Consider the following 21,872-nt stretch of genomic DNA (forward strand, 5'->3'; position numbering starts at 1 on the left):
TTTGAAGATCTTCTTTTTGCAATCTCAGATGTCTGACACAATGATTGGTCGTTTTGTTTGATACATTCCTTTATATCCCCAAAATGTCCATTTATTTGGCGTGTTTGATTCAGAAATAGACCGGTTCCAACATGACTACAAAGTATCTAAGTTACCTGTAAACTTGGTCCAAACATTTCAAACAACGTTCCTAATCCAACCTCAGGTATCCTAAAATGTAAATAAACGATAACATTTAAGACGGAATAAACTGTTTCTAATACCGGATAAAAACGTGAAGCGCGCTCCAGTTCACGCGCAACAAAAGACTAAAGCCCTTCAGAGTGACACCTACAAAGAACAGCCCTACTTCTTCATTTCTCAAAAGAAAATCATCGAACAATTTCTAAAGACTGTTGACATCTAGTGGAAGCCATAGGAACTGCAATCTTGGCTCTAATAAATCAGGTCTCCCATAGAAAACCATTGGAAAACAGTGACCTAAATTTTTCCCCCCTGGATGGATTGTGCTCGGGGTTTCGCCTGCCAAATCTGTTCTGTTATACTCACAGACATTATTCTAACAGTTTTAGAAACTTCAATGTTTTCTATCCAAATCTACTAATTATATGCATATCCTAGCTTCTGGGCCTGAGTAGCAGGCAGTTTACTTTGGGCACGCTTTTAATCCGGACGTGAAAATACTGCCCCCTATCCCAGAGAGGTTAATCCATTTTAGAATATGGCTGTAATGTAACAAAATGTGGGAAAGGGTCTGAATACTTTCCGCATGTGCTGTATATACAACGTACTGTCCTTTACAATTTCTGCTGTTAAATTAATCCCCATTGCCAGTTACAACAAACTGATTATGAATTGAAGATGCATGTAATATTTACTGAAGTCAAAAAGCTTAGCTAATACTGTATGATGAAGTGGCCTCAGAGCCAAATGTACCCATCTACCTTAACCTGTGGTCCTTTAAGAGAACTACAACCGCATGCTTTTACTATGTTTATTCTTTAATTCCTTTTAGCCTCTGTCCAGATGGGTGCAAGTGGGAGCTCATTTTGGAGGTGAAATATAAAAACAGTTTTCAGACGAACGCTAGATCCACATTTGGTGCGACGTGTGAGAGCCTTCAAACGTGCCTGTGTAACAGCTCACGAAGGGGTGTCTAATGGACTGCCTCTCCTTTTCCCCACACTCGTTCTCTCTTACTATTCCCATTTCTTTCTCGACCCCCAATCTTCTACATCTTTCTCTGTCTGCAGTGCCCTTGCTGCCTCCTGTCCAGAGCCAGCCCAGACCTGCTGTGGGTCCTCAGAGGTTCCCTGTGAGTAGCAGCTGCTCCCCCGTCTCCGTTAACAGTGTGGACCTTTTTGTGAGAGAAATGTCATTATGGCAATTAGATGCCCACTCGGATCCAAATACTGTTAGAGCAAATCTGTAAACTCTGATACCAAGTCTGTCTGCACAACTGGAAATGGTTGATAGGGGCTTTAGGCAGTGGCTATGGTGGCAGGCTTAGTTTAGTTTGCACTCTTCATGGATGCGCTATGGCTCAGACTCTGAGGTTGGCATCATAATGAAATCCTGAAATCAGGGCTGCCTCCCAAATTGAACCTTATTCCCTACATAGTGCACTCCATCTGACCAGAGCCCTATGGGAATAGGGTACCATTTGGCACACAGCCCGAGATAAAGCCTACCACCGCCAGTGAAAATACCACTTTTTATTCGCCAGTGAAAATACCACTTTTTAGGACAAGTTTGTCCCAAAGCAGAACAGTCCTTTAGATGGCTGTTTGAATGGGTAAAACATGCCCAAAACACAGTTTTGTTTCATACTCTGGGCTAAAAAGATAGTCAGGTAGTCAAAGAAAGGAATATGGAGTCATTGAAGAGCCTCAGAGTAAACTAGAACCCATTACAGAGATAACAGGAAAGTAATGCTTTTTTAAAGTGATTACAAACATTGTGGGGGAAGTGGATTGGCTAGGCAGCCAAATATGCCTCAAGTTACTCAGTTGCATCCCAAATGGCACCCTATTCCCTACATAGGGCACTACTTTTGGTCAGAGCCCATAGTGCTCTGGTCAAAAGTAGTGCACTATGTAGGGTATAGGGTGCCATTTGGGATGCAGACTCAGTTCTCCCAGCTAATGATGCCCAGGCATCAGGTGGCGCTGGTGCTGACTGACACCTTCCCGGGATGAGCGTTTTATATGGATTTATGCAAATCAGCTTAAACATTTGAAAATGGCTGCGTCCAATTGCATTTGGCAAAAGGTTTACAAATGAGCCAGGGTCTCGCGTTAGTCTGTTATTTGGAAATTGCCTACATTTTATTCAGTCTTCCTCGTCTCCTCTCCATTTTCAATTTTCCAGTGCCAGTTTCCATCAGTCTGTGATGGCGGTGGACATTGATAGCAGAGAGAGTGCTTCAGTGTGTGTAGCAGAGCTGTTTTACACTTTTGTCAGAGTTTGAGGGAGAGGCTAAGCTGACGCCAAGCACAGTGTTGGTTTGCCCAGCTGTCAATCACTTTTAGGCTGCTGTTGCCACAGACGGGATTTGAAATACATGTGACAAAAAGACCTGCAATATCCATGTACGACTGGGCACCAGGTTACGGATGATTATCATATATTATCAAATGTAATTGTTCAAGGAGGCGGCAGAGATTGAGATTATGCCTCTAATATTCTGTAATATCGTTATGAACAATATTGTTAATCAGGGGGTCCAATTAAGAGCTCATTAGGGGGCTATAATGATGAAAAAACTGCTAGTCAAGAATATATTTTTATGTTTTGTAATTTGCATGTAGTTGAAATAGTATCCATTATATCAAGTGCTTGGTGGTGCCGTACCGTATATTAATTTAGCAGTGGCTGGCCGCTGCTTCTAAATCGTTGCAGCCATGCCAATAAAAAAATATATATTAAAATTTGCGATGGTAAAACTAAAACCAGATATAAAGTATATAGAAAAGATAAAGGAGCTATATCTTTGAGAACTAATGATCGGCAATAAAAACTAGTCAGAGAATCTAAAATAAAAATGTCATGACATGGGGGTGCCCCCATTGATTTTGTTATGTTTTAGTCACTCAGATAACATAAAACGCCATAAGCCATGGCCAAATGTGTAGAATTGTAGGAAATTCATTTTTTTAAAGTAACATGTTCTTTCTGCCCCCTGGCAAAATGTGTAGAATTGCAGGAAATTTACTTTAAAGCAGCCAAAGAGGATAGCCTTTAAAATCTTTGGTCGGACACCGCGCAATTGGCCATGCCCGCTATCACCCCCTATCATTGTCCTTAGAAAGGTGAAATCCCTCCCTCATCAGTGGCAACAATATGCAATTTGTACAAAACACTATGTCCAAAGAGGGAACAACGAAAAGAAATGTCACTTCTAATCCTCTTCGTTTCCATTTCTCATTGAATGGTTTGACATTTGGCCTGGTCCATTGTATGACATTTGTCTTAGCTAGCCCTCTTCTCTTTCCGAGGGGGATATCTGCAGCATCAGTTACACATTGAGCACCTCTCAGCCTGTTTATCGAGGATTAACACTCAGAGGATGAGCCGCGTTATCAAATTCATACAAATTTCCAGAGGTATTATGTATACACCCAAGCCTCCATTGTGTATACCGGACTGACCTTTGCAACAGAGCTTTAACGTCCAAACTAACAATGTGATCCGCTCCCTCTCCTCCTCTGCTTCGTTAAGCCCCGTTGATTAACTTTCTGTTAAGCAACTTTGGCGACTCTCTCCAGTCCAGCATTCAAAAACACCCCTCGATCCCTCTCTAAATGCCGTCAGTCTACCGGCGAATCAGGATGGATTAAGCTTAGATAGCATCTTAAGTCATTTATAAAGCGGCAAAGAGGGAGGGAGGTCTAAGCACCGCATTTGTGGAAGTGCCACATGTTGAGTTGAAGGTTAATTTTTCAACAGAGACTGATGTTTAAGAGGATAAAGGAGAGACGGGCTGTAAGGGGGGCTTCTTATTCCAAGGAGGGATTAGCAGATCGTTATCTGCTGCTTTTCCTTGAAGGTAGATTAGACGCCGCACGGTGGGGGGGATTGTGTGCTGTGTGGAAAGTGGAAAGCTGTTGTACATACAAAATGGGTGGCTGGAACAAAGAAATTAGCACTGATTTAAGCCAAGCCCAAAATGCTTTGCCATCCTTGTTCCCGAAATGCGAGCAGGTCACGTCAACAAAGTTTATATGTTGGCTTTAGTGCAGGTTTACAATAGCGATCCTGTAATTCACATTTTTTCATACGATATTTTACATATTTGAACCGTTTCTCAAATGGATGTTTTCTTGACCAAAATGGCAGATTCTGTCATGTTGCTATGATCCAATGACCACTCTAGTGAGTTATAGAGGTTTATTCTCAATGGTATTTTCTCTGAATATTTGTGTGCACAACTATACATTTCACGCAAGTCAACATCGTGCCTAATGAGAATAATCCTAGCCATTACATTTTGAGCACTCACTCCCTTTCTAGTATAATATTATTACCCGAAATTTCCATTTTGGGGGGGGGGGGTTTAATTAGTTTGATTACAGTGGTTCCCAATGTGGAATTAAATGCATGAGCGTTTTTGTGTGCTCCTCTCCCCCAATCACAGGGACCGGGGGACTTCCAGCAACAGCACGTGCCGGGTAATTTCGGCCAGAGGCCCTCCCATCACATGGAGCCCTGGAGGAACCAGCCTCCCCCCACCCCCCAGGACAGAGAGCCTTTCTTCATTGGGGGTGAGACTGCGTCCCAAACGGCAACTTATTCCCTTTTTAGCGCACAATTTTTTGTTATTGTCCCAAATGGTACCCTATTCCCTACATGGTGCACTAATTTTGACCAGGGAGCTCTGGTCAGAAGTAGTGCACCACATAAGGAACAGGGTGCCATTTGGGACGTAGCCCTCCTTACCTAGCCCCACACACCCAACTCACCCACCCATGCCTCCTTCCCTGCCTTTAAGGGGTTACGTCTTCTCTCTTAGCATATCTAACCCTTCTGGGCATTAACCCCTAGCAGTACACCTTCAGGGTACACTGCAAGGGTAATTGCGGAGTTCCATTAACTCAATTAATGTTATGTATGTGCTCATGCATGCATTTGAAATGAGTCGGGGCTCCTAATGTACATGCGTATCACTTCTCCATTTACTGCTTATGTGGAATGAGAATACCATCAAATATTTGTGTCGTGTTCTGTTAAAATAAATGTGAGCCTATGTATTGGCAGTCGCCGTCTGATGTATTGAAAGTGAGTGGAGATGCGGCAAACAACTTGAAGTCTCAGTTGTGGTTCTTTCCTCCCTCCTATTTCCCCTCCTGTTCTATAGAGCCAGGGCGGTTCCCAGGGCAGCAGCTGCTCATGTTCGATCACCAGAACTCCGGCTTGCTCATGAACAGTAATAACCACCAGCTCTCCAGCCAGGGCCACATGGCCTTCAACCAGCCAAGCCCAGGGGGGTTCAACCAGCTAGGCCAGGGCCCAGGGGGCCAGCTAGGGATGTTTCAGAGAGAGCCCCCCAGACCTAACCTGCCTCCCCAGGGCCACCCCCAGAGCCACCAGGGCATGGCCAGCCTGACTGGGCACAGTGGACCCACCAACACCAGGCTCTTCATGGGCCACCGTCAGCCCGGTTTCCCACAGCAGCAGGGGACTCCCGGGCCGTTCCCCTCACAGCAGCTCCAGTTTGGGATGCAGGTACGGATGAGAGTAAGTGAATCTACTACCAATTAACATGTGTGGTGGTGGCCTGCACTCTGCCTGCGCAAGAGGCGTGCGGAATGATTTAAGCGTTGGTCCACAAATGGGAATGTTATCTATTTGTTAATTCGTTTGTTTACTCTGCATGGAAGGGAATCTGTTCAGTTTGTATTGTAAACTCTGGCTTTTCCAAGCTTCTTCACGATCTGTAATTATTCAGTGCCTGTTGAGATGCATGTCAAATGTGAAATATGGGCCTTTTCTTATTTTATAAACCAATCGTGTATTTCACCCAGTTCTCTGGATTATTAAAATGTTGGAAACCCGAGTAATGATCACATAAATAAGTCAAGCACGTTGAATATTCCCTGTTAGTGAAGCAGTCATAAAAACTGTTCGTATTTCTGAGACCTCCCTCCCTTGCGGTATGTATGGTGAGCCACAGACAAGAGTGCCCTCTAGTGTACGACTCATAGTTCTACCTCGGTTACTGCGGCTATATGAGGACACCGATTGGAGGTTAATCAAATGCATGTAACAGTTTCTCCTTGAAGAAGCTTGAATCGTGTGCGTATGACAATTCAGAACTGTGGCTTTTTCCCATCAAATTATAATTAAATTATTCAAATTATTTGTCAAAACCGTACGTCTTAAGACCATGTCAAAGTTAAACTCACTCATTCTGCCCGCTTTGTCTTTTTTTAATTATTTTTATTAAACTAGGGCTTGATGCAGCACGGCCTTCTCCACTCGCAGCTCCAGCATCATGACTTGCCTCTATCCCATCAGCAACAACAACATCAGCAGCACCACAGACAGGACCTGTCTCAGCCGCCCCTCCAGCACCACTCTCACCCCCATCCCAACGAGCAGCGGCAAGGCCTCATGATGCACCACGGCGGCGGGCAGGGCCAGCCCCCCTTCCACCAGCAGCAGATGCAGCAGCACGGCAGCCCCAGACAGATGCACCCTAGCGGGCCCCGCCCCCAGAACCTCCAGCAGCGTAACGCCCCCATCAGGCCAAGGATGGTGAGTTTCAGAATTGTGAAATGATTGTGCTCACAATCGGTCATAGGACTGTTTGGGTTTATGGTTCCAAACGATTTTTGAATGAATTGACATGCTTTACTTTCAATCAAAAACCCAAACTGGCACAAAAAGAAAATCACATTGGTTATGTAGGCTACGCATATCAAGCGCATGTCAATACAAATCATCCCTCCCCTTTCCACAGAGCCCTCCTGCCCCCAAAGTCATTCCCCATCGCAACAGCAACCTCCGCGAGCTCCCCGTGGCACCTGGCAACCAAAACGCCTCCAACGTCCGCCCCGCCTCTGCGCCAAACGCCTCCAACGTCAGGCCCGTTGCCAGGGCAATGCAAGGAGGGGCGCGACCGGGCCTGAACCCTCGGCCGGTACCCGGCGGTGGCAGAGGAAGAGCCCAGCCTGCTGCTGCCAACAAGGCTGCAGCACAGCTACCTGGGCCACATGGAAGAACGGTGGTTCGCAGGGATTCCACAAGCACTCGGCCAAACACAGCAGTACAGGTCAGTTCTGCACCACATGTAAATGGCACCCTATTCCCTATATAATGTAATAAAGCTCTGGTCAAAAGTAGTGTACTATGTAGGGAATAAGATGCCAGTTCAGACACACCTAAAAGGAGTGTCTAAATTAAACAGTGTTGTGGCTAAAACGGGAAAACAACTTGAAACGGCTGGGATTTCTATGTGCGACTCATTCGCAATATAGAGAGAATTTAGAAAATGAGCATTAGGTTTTATTTCGTTAATCGTTTTCTCTGTTTTATCACATATTCAAGGCATGGAGCTAATTTGAGAATGCTTTCTTATTTTGACAGACGGTGTGCCTGTAATATTCAGTAACCTGAGATAAGCCGAGCGAAGCCCGCCGTGATCCTAAGTGGGGTAGTTCTATTTATTTAATGGCCCGATCATAAGGTTAGAAATGAGATGAGACTCATTCACAGAGGAGTCCATTAGAAAATTAATCAATACCATCGTGGTATATTTCTCTGGGGGGATATCGCTTTTCATTGCTACTGTGAATGTCACACCAATTTAGACGGTTCCAATGGTAAACACTGTAACTCTGTGGTTGCGTCTCAAATGGCACCCTATTCCCTATAGTGCACTGCTTTTAACGAGCGCTGGTCAGAAGTAGTGCACTATAATGGGAATAGTGTGAGGCAGGGCTGGGAATTGCCAGGGACCTCACAATACGATTGTGTATTGCTATTATCACAATTCTATGTATTCACTGAGGGTACAAAACTTTAGGAACATCTGCTCTTTCCATGACAGAATGACCAGATGAAAGTTGTAATCCCTTATTGATGTCACCTGTTAAATCCACTTCAGTCAGTGTAGATGAAGGGGAGGAGATCGGTTAAAGATGGATTTTTTAAATCCTTGAGGCATGGATTGTGTGCCATTCAGAGGGTGAATGGGCAAGACAAAGATCTAAGTGCCTTTTGAACGGGGGATGGTAGTAGGTGCCAGGCGTACCGGTTTGAGTGTCAAGAACTGAAACGCTGCTGGGTTTTTCCACGCTCAACAGTTTCCTGTGTGTGTCATGAATAGACCACCACCCAAAGGACATCCAGCCAACTTGACACAACTGTGGGAAGCATTGGAGTCAACATGGGCCAGCATCCTTATAGAATGCTTTTGACACCTTGTAGAGTCCATGCCCCAATGAATTGAGGCTGTTCTGAGTGTAAAAGGGTGCTGCAGAGGGACAAGAGAGCCATGAGAGAACCAGTTTTGATCAATCGTGGAAATTAAAGTGCTGAAAACAAAATGGGCTCCCTATTTAAAAAGAGCAAGCTATGAAGGATAAACACTGGAGTTTTGGTGCAGGTACAGCAAGCTAGCGCAAAAATTATAACGCAATATTGTCGGAAAGATACGCTATATCGGCAAAAATAATATCCCGATATGAAACTATAGATTTCTTTCCCCATCAGTAGTCTGAGGGCCCATTGGGCTCTGGTCAAAAGTAGTGCACTATATAGAGAATAGGGTTCCATTGGGGAAGCAAGCCTGTGTTACTAGCACATTGTGAGTTTGTGTCTTTGTGATGTTTCTCATATTGTTCGATTTGTTGTAGGATCCGGATGAGGACGAGGAGACGCGGCAGTACCGTCTGAAGATCGAGGAGCAGAAGCGTCTCCGGGAAGAGATCCTGAAGAGGAAGGAGATGAGGAGGCAGATGCAAGCCGGCGTCCGCAAGAAGGAGCTTCTGGAGCGCATCAACGGCCAGGGTGACCCACCACAACAACAACAACAACAACAACAGCCGCAACACCACCAACAACAACTGCAACGTCAGTTTCCTCCTAAACCTCAACAGCCCCAGCAAGGCACTTCTGCCTTCCCTCCCAACGGCACCCCACAGACGCCCCCCGCACTCCGCCAGAACGTCAAGACCCGCCTGACCAAGGGTGAGCAAGCCCCGGCTCCAGGCTGGCAGGGCGGCCAGCAGGGACGTAACACCTGCCCCGGGGGCCCTGGTCCCAACCCTCACCAGCAGGCACAGTGGCAACAGCAACACGGGCAGCAGAGGAGGAACGTTACCCAGCTGAACCCTATCAGACCAGGTGGGGCCCCTCTCATGGGGAACATGCCCATTCAGGGAGTCCCGATGGCGGCTCTGGGTTCAGGCCAGGCCCAGTCTCTGGGGCCTAAATCAGGGGTGAAGAGAACTGTGATGCAGCGAGCCAACAGTGGAGACGGAGCGGGCCCACAAGTCCCACAGAAAGTTAGAGTGGTCAAGCTTCTAGGAGGGGTGAGTTCCTGGTTTGGTGATTTGCTTTTGGACTGACAGACATAGGGTTGCAAAATTCCAGGAGAATTACGGAATCCGGAGGGAATAAACAGGAAATCCTGGAAAACCTGGGAATTTGGGGAAAATGTACCAGAATTTTGCAATCCTAAATAAACAGCATCTTTGTTTCGTTTTGCCTTTGTCCTGCAGTTCGTTCGGTGCCCTCTATTGTTTCCTTGAAAGTGAATTCAACGTAAGAATTTCCTGATACTTTTAAAGGTCACCCACTCACTAGGACCACATGTTTTGTAACCTATTTGGAATGCCATATGGCTCTCATTTTGACAAGATGTATCCATAAAGTGTCCCATTTCCTTTGTTTTTGTGGTGGTATTGAAGATGAGGCGCTTCCACACTCATCTTAGCTTTAAAATACTAATAGAAACCAGTCATTAATGTGAACTGTCTGGCATTTCTCTGACATTTATTAAATGTAATTGGTGTTTGAGACACCACTGCTCTTAAAGGTTGGTGTTTGTCCTTTTTGAAGGCATACCCATATTGTTTTTAAAAGATCTAGACGGGGGAACTTTAAGTGTAAAACAGGCAAGACGGTTATGAGCCAACTCGGTCCAGATTCAGAAATCCCTCCTTTGTCAGCTTTGGATCATTTTATTCTTGTTGGTTCAAATCACTACTGACGCCTTAATTATGAATTAATCACGGTTGTAAATTGGAAAAGGCTTTGTGTATAAACATTCGTATCTGTCGTTGATGAGGCAGTTGTGAGATGTGATGTATTTTGGAGTAAGCTGCTTTGCTCACATCCCAGAGGATAAGGCTGTAAAGGCTGCATCGCAGGCTCTGTCTCTCTGCTGCCCTAAATGAAGATAACGGAGTGTCAGCCACGTTAATAGAAACCTGTTCCTAGCTATCTGAAGTGCCGCATCTCCGAGGGAGAGAGGAAGCCCATAGCTGTGCTGAAAAAGCAGATTCTCCAGATGCTCTCTCCTCCGCCACACATTGTTCCGCTGTCATCGGCAGCCTGACAATGTTATCTCGCTCGCTCCCTCCCTCTCTCCAGCAGCCGCCTCTCAGGTGTGTGAGCCATAGAAACGTCAACCCACGACTCGCGTCAATTAATCTTCCCTTAGCAGGGCGGCTCTGCGCCATAATACCTGTGTAAGAAAGAGTCGCCACTTTTGAGGGAATTGGATTTGTATAGCTTAGGCAGTGCAGATAAGGGGGGGGGGGGGGGGGTTTAATTCAGAATAGGGCCCTACAATGCAACATGCGCTACAAAAGCCAGGGGGGTGGGGAGGAGACGGGGTGGGGTAAAGGGACGGGGAACATGTGAAGCCGGTGTCACTCGGGTGTAATGCAGCTTAGCATCTGATGGGTGCAATCAGCAGCTGTAGATTTCTATAGGAGGATTAATCCATTTACTGTGGGATGACGGCAGGAGACCGGTCAAAGTCAGATAGCACTGCTGTCTTTCTCTCTTTTCCTTGTATTGATCTGTCACATTAAGAGGAGGAGGAGGAGGAGGAGAGAAGAGACAGCCTTCATCTCTTTCCGCGTGTGGGTGTGCATGTGTGTAGGCTGTACGGCCCTAGCTATCTGTAACTGTTTAATAACGAGAGCGTAACCATGTTGGATCCATTCTCAGCATGAGGCCCACAGTGCTCCGCCGCAAAGCTAATGTCTTCATGGGTATTGTGGTGTGAGAACAGGAAAGCCAGACTGGCTTCAGATATTGCTGAAGGGCGCATTTCAACAGGACCTTTTTCAACCGTTTTGATGTTCGATTTGATGTCTGGAATCCGTGACCGGTCTTGTGTTCTCTGCGTCGCCAGGCCCTTGGATCCAATCGAGGGACTCCATCCAGACCACACTGTGTAACAGTTAAAATCGAGAAATGAGTCGAAAGTCTGTTGGTCGGCGTATGCGCCCCAAATGGCACTCTATGGCCTGCGATAGTGCACTATGTTGGCACCCTATTCCATACAAAGTGCACTACTTTTGACCAGAGCCCCCCCATGGGACTTTGGTCAAAAGTAGTGCACTCTAATGGGAATAGGGTGCCATTTAGGACACAACCCTGCAGTCTATTTACTTTGCCTGTACTGTGTGATCTCTAGGGAGGAGATGTGAGTGGTGCCAGCGCCCCAATCCAGCAGCAGGCCACCAAGCCAGCCCCCCAGCTCCGCCAGGGCCCAGTGAGGAAGGTAACCCTGGCCAGCCCCCTCGGAGGACAACCCATACAGGGCCTGGTCACACAGGGGGGCAGAGGGGGCATGGGCAACAGGGTAGGTTGTTATATCTACTCATACCTATCACCATTACGAGCACTACACAAAAAAACTGTGTATGTGTCCCAAATGGCACCTTATTCCCTACATAGCCATTTGAGGTGCCATTTGGGATGGAACCAGTGGACTCTAAACAGGGCCGAGCTAACATGCTATAGCGTTACTTACCAGGGCCTAAAAATTGTTTTTTTGTCCACCAGCCAGTACTGTCATATTAAGGGCAGGTGTATTTTTGACAGGAACGCTACCTAGAACTTTCATCTTTTAAATATAGATGTAAGAAAATCCTCTCTTAATACATTGCTATTCGCTATGTTTTTCATGCCTCTGGCGTTCCCCTGCTGTTTGTTAGTAGCTGTACCATTTGGAGCAGGTCTGGTAATAACTTAAGACAGGACAGTATGCCAGGTGTAGTAATGTTGACAAGCTGAGAGTCAGTGTGACACGACTGCTACACGGGGTCCCCTGGCCTCTCTGCACGCTTGTCACCAGCCCGCCGTCTCGGCGGACGGGATGGACGCTCTTGGCTCGGCGACACTGACAGGGAAAGGCAGCCACCATGACGCCTGGTTGGCTGGCTCTCTCCTTCTTTGTACTCTGGGGGTCGCTCCCCCTTTCCGCCGCGGCGGCTGACGAACGGACACACCACTCCCTCGCTCGCTCTCGTATGAAGAAGATGCAACAGATGCGCGCAGGCAGCAGTCATGTTTTGACGTTGACGCTGTATGTAGAAATATAATAAGTCAATCAAGCAAAAGCACCAGCTCAGCGGCCCGGAGATGTTTATGAGAAAATGGAGGAGAAAAAAACAGCAGGTTTTTGAATTTTTACTAATGCTGATAAACAGTAGATGTAAGTCTCTCTGGATAAGACTGCTAAAGGACGTAAATGTACAGTGTATTCAGACTTTTTCCACATGTTGTTACGTTACAGCCTTATCCTAAAATTGATTTAAATAGTTTTTTCCTCATTAATCTACACACAATACCCCATAATGACATAGCGGAAACATGTTTTTAGAAATTTTTGCTAATTTATAAGAAAGAAAAACAGGAATATTCAGACCCTTTGCTATGAGACTTGAAGTTGAGCTCAGGTGCATCTTGTTTCCATTGATCATCCTTGATGTTTCTACAACTTAATTGGAGTCCACCTGTGGTAAATTCAATTGATTGGACATGATTGTCTATATAAGGTCCCACAGTTGATAGTGCATGTTAGAGAAAAAACCAAGCCATGAGGTTGAAGGAATTGTCCTTAGAGCTCCAAGACAAGATTGTGTCGGGGCACAGATCTGGGCAGCATTGAAGGTCCCCAAGAACACAGCAGTCTCCATCATTCCTAAATGAAAGAAGTTTGAAACCACCAAGCCTCTTCCTAGAGCTGGCCGCCCGGACAAACTGAGCAATCGGGGAGAAGGGCCTTGTTCAGGGAAGTGACCAAGAACCCGATCGTCACTCTGACAGGGCCCGGACTTGAACCCAATCGAACATCTCTGGAAAAACCTGGAAATAGCTGTGCAAAGACACTCCCGTCCTACCTGACAGAGCTTGAGAGGATATGCAGAGAAGAATACAGGTGTGCCAAGCTTGTAGCATCATACCTAAGAAGGCTTGAGGCTGTAATCGCTGCCAAAGGTGCTTCAACAAAGTACTGAGTAAAGGGTCTGAATACTTATGTAAATGTGATATTTCATTTTTATTCTTTATAAATTTGCTAAGATTTCTAAACTGTTTTTGCTTTGTTATGTGGTATTGTGTGTAGATTGATGAGGAATAAAAACAATTTAATCAATTTTTGAAAAAGTTAATGTAATTGTGGAAAAAGTCAAGGGGTCTGAATACTTTCTGAATGCACTGTAGATATCACGCATCTCGTTGCCACTCGGCTGAATGCGGAATTAAAACAACATACCTGCATAAGAGGTTCAAGCAGTTTCCTCTCTTTCCCCCCTCCCCCTTTCTTTCCTCCCTGCCTGGTGCAGGTGGTTGTCCCGGGGTGTGGCAGAGCCAGAGGGGCAGCGGGAGGGGCGAGTCAGCTGGGCCGTGGGCGCCTGATTCCTACCAGACAGAGCCAGAGAGGGGCAGAGGACAGCCAGGCCTGCACTGTGTCCATAGACGGCCTCTCCACATCCACCACTGACGCGCAGCTCCGAAACTTGCTCAACTCAATCGGCCCCATCCAGGTAGGCCTTCTTTCCTTGTCTCCATCTGTGTTTGCGTCTCAAATGGCATCGTAGAGTGCTCTACTTTAAATAAAAAATGCTATATATATTATTATTTTTAGGGTGCCACTCTAGGGTGCCATTTGGGACGCTTACCCTACTCTCCCTCCATGCTTCTCTGCTCCACCGGTAGAAAGTCTTCTATGCTCCCGCTCATATTGGTGGATCCGATTGTGGTCTGCTAGCACCCTCTAGCTACAGAATGTAATATAACCACACCTGCCTCCCCCATCCACCCCTGCTCCCTCTTGTGGATGAGAAAAGCTTGCGATGGGGGTAGCAGCAACTGCTCAGTTCTAAACACGCCTGCTCTCCCCTTGTTCTGCTTATGCTGCCGCAGATGTTCAAAATGCTGCCCCAGCAGAGGAAAGCCATTGCCAAATTTCACAATCCCCAGCATGCCTTGAGTTTCCAAGTCAGCTTCAACAGGTAAATACACCACTTTGTTTCATTCTCCCTATTTAAAACCCACAATCCTCTGTCACTATTCTGAAAATGTAGTCCCCCCCCCCCCAAAAAAAAATCTATCATTATGAAAAGGGCTTACACCTAACACCAAATTAGAACGCTTACTCATCAATGCATCTTTCTTTTGGAACCACACAGGCATATGATAGATTTGTCCCATATTGATGTGTCACTGATTGATGTCTGAAGCGCGCGGTAGAGGGTGGCGGCGAGTGCCCAGTGCAGGACGTCACGCCTGACGCTCATGTGGCTTGGAGGCTCCGGTGTACAGCTCCTTCAGCTATATGTAACCACAGCCCTATGGAACACAAAGAACCTACACAGCACCCTCATCCTCCTCACAACAAGCACCCCCGACCGCCTTGCCTGCTGACTATCTACTGAGGAAAACGTCAACACAAAGCAGCATGTTTTGCTCATGTTTGAATTGCCGTTAAGGGGGAGGTTCAATGCCGGTTTCATATGACAAATATGTTTACGGTCGCTGGTCTGGACACTTGGACAGACGTGACTAGAGGGAAGATGCTGGATAGTCTGTGATTTTTCAAATTTTGACAGAAGAAATCTGAGATGAAAAAAGGTTTGAGTAAAAGGTTTGTGCATCGGGCACTAACGACAACAAGAAGTAGTGGTTGACACTGGATAATGGTTGCTCCCATCCTCAGCTCAGTTGTGAACACCATCTATATCAACGATTAGGGAAAAGAGTTTAGGAGATTTAACTTGTACCTGGAGATTTTACACATTTTCTGAACAGGTGTTTTTGATTCGAGGCAAGCTGCTGATGTAGGTCTTGACTGAAAGAAACAGGTGTAGAATTGGTGCGAAGCTTGCCACTACATAGTTTCCTTTCTGGCAGTGCCATTTTCCTTCTACAGATGGCAGCATTTCATAATTATTGTGGTTTGGATGTGATGGGTTGACTTTTTGGGTAGAGCCCTTCCTCAAGTAGTGTTTCATTTCTGAGTAAATGGCACAGCCTAGTGGAGAATTTAAGCCATTTAAATAAAAAGATTCTGGTTTGAGGGTATGATTATGGTGATTCAAACTTGCACTTGCATCAGGTAACGATTCCAAGGATTTATATTCAAATAGAATTTAGATTGATTAGCCATGCAAAATATAGGACGTTCTTAGCCTATTCCTAATACAATTTCACAGTTCTGTTCAAGAAAGCCGTTTTGACTGGCCACCATGTCGTCACCTTTCACTTCTGGAGGAATACTAGGCTGGATGACATGGATAAATAGTGTGTGTTTGTTAGGTTTTCTCTACATTAAAGTTCATTGATGTTACGCGGAAAGACTGGTTTAATTGTCCTTATGATGCTAGTGTGTCCATTTTGACCGTTAGCGTTACTTGATCATTGGAAAAAGGTGTACTTTAATAGGGAGCCGTTAGTTTTGTCTTTTAACTGGGTAAACATGAATAAGGCGTCTACGCTTGTGTGATCTCGGAATCCGTTTTAGACTTTATTGACATTTTTGGGATGCGCTCAACTTTAGTTTTGTATATTGTTGGCATATTCTGATTTGATTGGTACATGTCAGGTTTAGTGGGTGTGTTCGCTCCATAGTAAATTGTCATTACAGTTCCATTTTAAAGGTTTATCAGTGTTTCCCTTAGAATTTGTTTTAGCAGTGGTGGCAACTGTCGCAGAAGGGGGGTGGGGGGGTCAGGCAAGGATCATAAAGGGGTTTATCTGGTGTTCGTGTTGGGGGGGGGGGCGTGATCATTGGCGTTGTCAGCCCGTTGGCGCAGCTTAATTCGATCCAGAATTGTCGGTGGGGAGACAAATTTACTGTTTCTCAGCTAAATTTCCTGCAATTCTATGTATTGCTTTTTGCCATGGCTGTGTTATGCTCACACATTATAACAAAAGCAATGGGTACACCAATCGGGGGCCATGGGTATGTGCCCGATGGGTAATCCAGCCAGGCCAAAAATACTCATAAATTCATAGGGCGAATCAAACATTTTAAATATATACTGTCTAGCCTTAATTTTGTGGATTTCTAGTTCTCAAAGATTATATTATTAAAAAATATATTTAAATTATAATTTCTAAGTACTTTGTCTGGTTTTTGTCATTTAAGTTTACACAAAACATTTTTCCATTCCACTTTTTGAAATATATATTTGGTGTGGCAGCAACAATTTAGCAGCACCAGTGCGCCGCTGTGAAATGAATACAGGGGAAACACTGGGTTTATGATTGTCATGCTACATTGGTATAATGATTCAAATGCTGAGTATGGTTGGTAGTTTTATAGTCTGTCAACAGAATCCTTTAAAGATTGATTGGAGAAAAAACTTTGAGGCGTCCAATTTTTGCAGGGTACAATTTCTACATTGCAGCAGATGTGTTTTAGTTGCCATAAATTTAGATTCAGTATTGGATCGCTGATATGATTATTGTTGGCCGGTACGTTCAGAAGATTTTTGATATGGGTCATTTAGAAACCGTTGCAAGTTTAGTTTTGTTTCTGATCATATAGAACTCTAACCTGAGCTAAACTTTAATTTAATAATACATTTTACTTTGACTCAATAGTAAAACAAGGATACTGGTTTGTGGTTTTTGCATTAGGCCACATCTATGTTTTGCCAATCTATGTTTTTGTTGTTTAGAATTTTGATTAGAACACCAAGCTGCAAAAGGAAATCTCATACTTGATTTTTTTACTTAAAAAACTAATTTACAAACTCATTCTATACTGAGTGATTATCTAGATAATGAACGTATACACACGCACACGCATGCACACGCATGCATGCATACATACATCTTTTTTTTTTTTATCATGGTGCATTTTATTTATTAATGATGGATTTCAGTTTTACTAAAACCTGGTATCTGGTGCAACAAATGCATATTTGTATCAGTGGACAACATAGTACCTTTCAGTATTGCTGGATCAAGGCTTGGTTAGGTTTTTATTTTATTTTGCTTCCAAAAGTGACCAACCTCCTATAATAAGAGATGAGAATAAAACAGTTGCGGTATAATTCCATGATTTAGTATAATTTAGCGCCAGTACCTGTTCCATTTTGGAAGGTATGGGGGCAACCATTGTCAGTGTATTAGTAGTCATGTACATAACATCAAACAATTATAACTGTCACTGAATGTTTATCACTTTTCCAAACTTTTTGAGTTCTCATTATGTGCTTTGTTGTATCAAGTTAACCTTTTTATTTTTATATATATATCTATATGTAGATATAGATATGTGTGTGTGTGTGTGTCCAGACTTTCATTATTCTACATGTGTTTCATTTGTATGTAGAACAAAAACTTGAGAGCCTGGACCCTGTTTCTGTTTGTAGATATTTGAAGATGTTTTAAAGGGAAATAAAATATGGCCTATATATACCATGAAAATATGGTTATGTGAAGCCGATTGAACTATTCTAGCCCGCAACTTTGTGTGTCTCATGTCTATTTGTCTTTACGGTGAGGTAGCTCAATTCGGATGCCAGCTGTCATTCATTGTAAATTAATATTTTTCTTAAGGTATTGGTTAGTTTTTATCCTCCCTGGTTATTGTCTCTTCCAGTATACTGACTCCCCTCCCTGTGTTGTTTTACCAAATCCTTTAACAATTTCCTGTTGCCCAATTCAACTTGGGAACTAGGTGTATGAGTAAGATTAGGTAACTTGTGCTTTTGAATGTAGGCTACATAGTTTGAATGTAGGCTACATAGTTCCATGACATGGTAATTGGGTACGATCTGCCATTATTTCTGGCAATGAATCTTCTTTTTTTGTCAAGTATTTGAGTATCTTTATTCATAGTGTATATATTCATAGTTTACATTTAATTACCCCCATCCTCCCCAACACACAGCAGTGATAATGAATTATTTGAGATGCCATAGTATTAGCTGTCAGCATAAGGAGCAGAGGAAGACGCATGTGTTACCTAGCGGTTTCCTGTACTCCTTGTAAAGTCATAAAGGGGCTACATGTTATAATTGAGTACAATTATTTAGTTTTGTTTTGTTTTGTCACTGTTCCCGTTTTGTGCTTTCTCTGACTCCACTGACTGAGGTTTTATTTTGTTATGTTAGATGTTTGAACTGGCTGCTTCTTTGCACGTTGTTCGATGTTTTTTGTGTTGAATTTAAATTTGAATCCTATGGATTTGAAAAGTACTGGCAATGCCATTTAAGTCGCATTAGTAAAAGACATGCAGGTTATGTCTTGTAAAAGAGAACCAGGTTCATATTGGACCTATTTTTGTACCTTGTTTCTAAGGTGTTTATTGCCGTTGTACTTGCATGTACTTTATGATGAACGTTGTGCTTTTTGTGTCATCAGGTTTGGAGCACTCCACTTTAGCTGTTTTAATGTTGATGATTTTTTGGGGAAAGCTGCACTAATTTAGGTTTTAAACGGGATGCTACATCTACTGATTTGACTGGTCTGCTCACATCTAATTGTTTGCTATTGATTATTTTATTTTAAATGTCAATGGTTTTCTAAGATACAACTACTGTACGTGCTGCTTAAAATGTTATCGTGGCCGTTGGGTTGAAGACGCGCCTGACCTTTAAAAGATCTCCGAACTTTGAAACTACTAACGTTTGTTATTCTTCACTTAGGTGTATTGGATGGGCTCCAGAAGCGCGTTGTTTTTTTGCAGGACCACGGCTGAATATCCATAGTTGACTCCTTTCCTTCTCTTCTCTTCTTTTTTATTTTATTTTTTAGGTGTGATCCCGTGGACTGGCGCCTTGCCTCAATGCTAACACGGTTTGGTTGTTTGCAGGTCCTGTGAGAACACGATGGACTACTTTTTCCTCTTGATAATTCAGTTGATTTTGCACCATGGTTTTGGGCCTCAAACCCCATTGGCCAGACTTGCGCTTCTTCCATCAACCCCTTTTCCTGTAACCCTATCCTCCCAACCTCCAAGGTTGGCATTGACTCAGTAGAGGTGTGTTGTTATTGTGGTTGTTGCTGCTCTTAACCCTCTGTATCAAGCAGGGGCCCTGCCTGGATTACCTTTGTTTGTTAGCCCAATGGATGGAGGTTAACATCTCTGTGACGACACCCGGGTTCACAGATCAGACACGCTTAAAGCCACACGCTTCCACTCCACCCAAGTCATGCCAGCAATGCTCGGCATTCAAATGTTTGGTTGGATCATAAAAAAGACACCACTGATTTCTTATACCGTGTACGGTGTGATATTGTCAAGCACTGAAAACTGACTTGAATTGTTGAAAATATACCAAAATGTATGTTTCACATTTGTGTTGAAAGAAATGTTGATCAATCAAGATTGTACAAACCAACGTTGTTCAAGAATGTCAGTGTTTGTCTGTGAAATGTTTGCTTGAGATGCCTTTGTAAACTGAGATGCAACATGTTGAAATATGCTATTATTTTTACAAAATATACAAGATACAATGTGCATTGTTGAATAATTAAGTGATTCCATACCTAAATAAACACCGATATATTTTGTCTTTTGGTTTTCTTGAATTAACTTTGAAATTAAAAGAAGTGCGATTGATAAAATAAAGTAAAATTGTATTTCACCTTTATTTAACCAGGTGAAATATCGCAGTGCGATTGATGCCTAGTATGATGCGCTAACTATAGGTAGAAACGAATTATGCTCAAGTCATTCTTACGATAATAAAAGTATGCCTATGTACAGTTAGTCGGAAGTTTACATACACCTTAGCCAAATACATTTAAACTCCGTTTTCCTAGTAAAAATTCCCTCTCTTAGGTCAGTTAGGATCACCACTTTATTTTAAGAATGTCAGAATAATAGTAGAGTTATTTATTTCAGCTTTTATTTCTTTCATCACATTCCCAGTGGGTCAGAAGTTTACATACTCAATTAGTATTTTGTAGAATTGCCTTTAAATTGTTTAACTTGGGTCAAATGTAGCCTTCCACAAGCTTCCCACAATAAGTTGGGTGAATTTTGCCCCGTTCCTCCTGACAGAGCTGGTGTAACTGAGTCAGGATTGTAGGCCTCCTTGCTCGCACACGCTTTTTCAGTCCTGCCCACACATTTTCTATAGGATTGAGGTCAGGGCTTTGTGATGGCCACTCCAATATCTTGACTTTGTTGTCCTAAAGCCATTTTGCCACAACTTTGGAAGTTTGCTTGGGGTCAATGTCCATTTGGAAGACCCATTTGCGACCAAGCTTTAACTTCCTGACTGATGTCTTGAGATGTTGCTTCAATATATCCACATAATTTCCTGCCTCATGATGCCATCTATTTTGTGAAGTGCACCAGTCCCTCAAGCAGCAAAGCACCCCACAACATGATGCTGCCACCCTCGTGCTTCACGGTTGAGATGGTGTTTTTCGGCTTGCACGCATCCCCATTTTTCCTCCAAATATAACGATGGTCATTATGGCCAAACAGTTCTATTTTTGTTTCATCAGACCAGAGGACATTTCTCAAAAAAGTACGATCTTTGTCCCCATGTGCAGTTGCAAATCATAGTCTGGCTTTTTTATGGAGGTTTTGGAGCAGTGGCTTCTTCCTTGCTGAGCGGCCTTTCAGGTTATGTCGATATAGGACTCGTTTTACAGATACCTTTGTACCTGTTTCCTCCAGCATCTTCACAAGGTCTTTTGCTGTTGTTCTGGGATTGATTTGCACTTTTTGCACCAAAGTACGTTTATCTCTAAGAGACAGAACGCGTCTCCTTCCTGAGCGGTATGACGGCTGCGTGGTCCCGTGGTGTTTTTACTTGCGTACTATTGTTTGTACAGATGAACGTGGTACCTTCAGGTGTTTGGAAATTGCTCCCAAGGATGAACCAGACTTGTGGAGGTCCACCATTTTTTCCCCTGAGGTCTTGGTTGATTTCTTTTGATTATCCCATGATGTCAAGCAAAGGGACAGAGTTTGAAGGTCGGCCTTGACATACATTCACAGGTGGTACTCCCAATGACTCAAATTATGTCAATTAGCCTATCAGAAGCTTCTATATCAATAACATCATTTTCTGGAATTTTCTAAGCTGTTTAAAGGCACAGTCAACTTAGTGTATGTAAACTTCTGACCCACTGGAATTGTGATACAGTGAATTATAAGTGAAATAATCTGTAAACAGTTGTTGGAAAAATGACATGTCATGCACAAAGTAGATGTCCTAACTGACTTGCCAAAACTATAGTTTGTTAACAAGAAATTTGTGCAGTAGTTAAATGAGTTTTTATGACTCCAACCTAAGTGTATGTAAACTTCTGACTTCAACTGTAAATTGCTTTGAACATTTGGAGTTATGTACTCATGCACATGTGCTCTTTGAGGAAGAGCCTGTGTTGCTTTTTCCATCTTACTACCAACCAGATGGTAGTAAGCAGAT

The 21,872-nt window shown here is 43.7% G+C and overlaps 1 protein-coding gene across 5 annotated transcripts in view; it reads left to right on the top strand.

The window, feature by feature from the left end:
* LOC111953193 (RNA-binding protein 33) overlaps window positions 1–19,995 on the top strand; it is a 56,287-nt gene extending 36,292 nt beyond the window's left edge. For 2 of the 5 annotated variants that reach the window (XM_023972302.2, XM_023972303.2), the window contains exons 10-19: window positions 1,254–1,315; window positions 4,637–4,763; window positions 5,357–5,736; window positions 6,451–6,756; window positions 6,962–7,273; window positions 8,859–9,536; window positions 11,657–11,824; window positions 13,812–14,012; window positions 14,392–14,480; window positions 14,658–19,995. In XM_023972302.2, the coding sequence (XP_023828070.1) occupies window positions 1,254–1,315; window positions 4,637–4,763; window positions 5,357–5,736; window positions 6,451–6,756; window positions 6,962–7,273; window positions 8,859–9,536; window positions 11,657–11,824; window positions 13,812–14,012; window positions 14,392–14,480; window positions 14,658–14,706 (2,372 nt within the window). In that variant the 3' untranslated portion in view covers window positions 14,707–19,995. The remainder of the gene's footprint in view (window positions 1–1,253; window positions 1,316–4,636; window positions 4,764–5,356; window positions 5,737–6,450; window positions 6,757–6,961; window positions 7,274–8,858; window positions 9,537–11,656; window positions 11,825–13,811; window positions 14,013–14,391; window positions 14,481–14,657) is intronic. The other 3 variants (XM_023972306.2, XM_023972304.2, XM_023972307.2) reach the window with 3 other exon arrangements.
* Window positions 19,996–21,872: the final 1,877 nt, after the last annotated feature.

Source organism: Salvelinus sp. IW2-2015, linkage group LG27 (genome assembly GCF_002910315.2).
Source record: "Salvelinus sp. IW2-2015 linkage group LG27, ASM291031v2, whole genome shotgun sequence".
NCBI lineage: Eukaryota > Metazoa > Chordata > Actinopteri > Salmoniformes > Salmonidae > Salvelinus > Salvelinus sp. IW2-2015.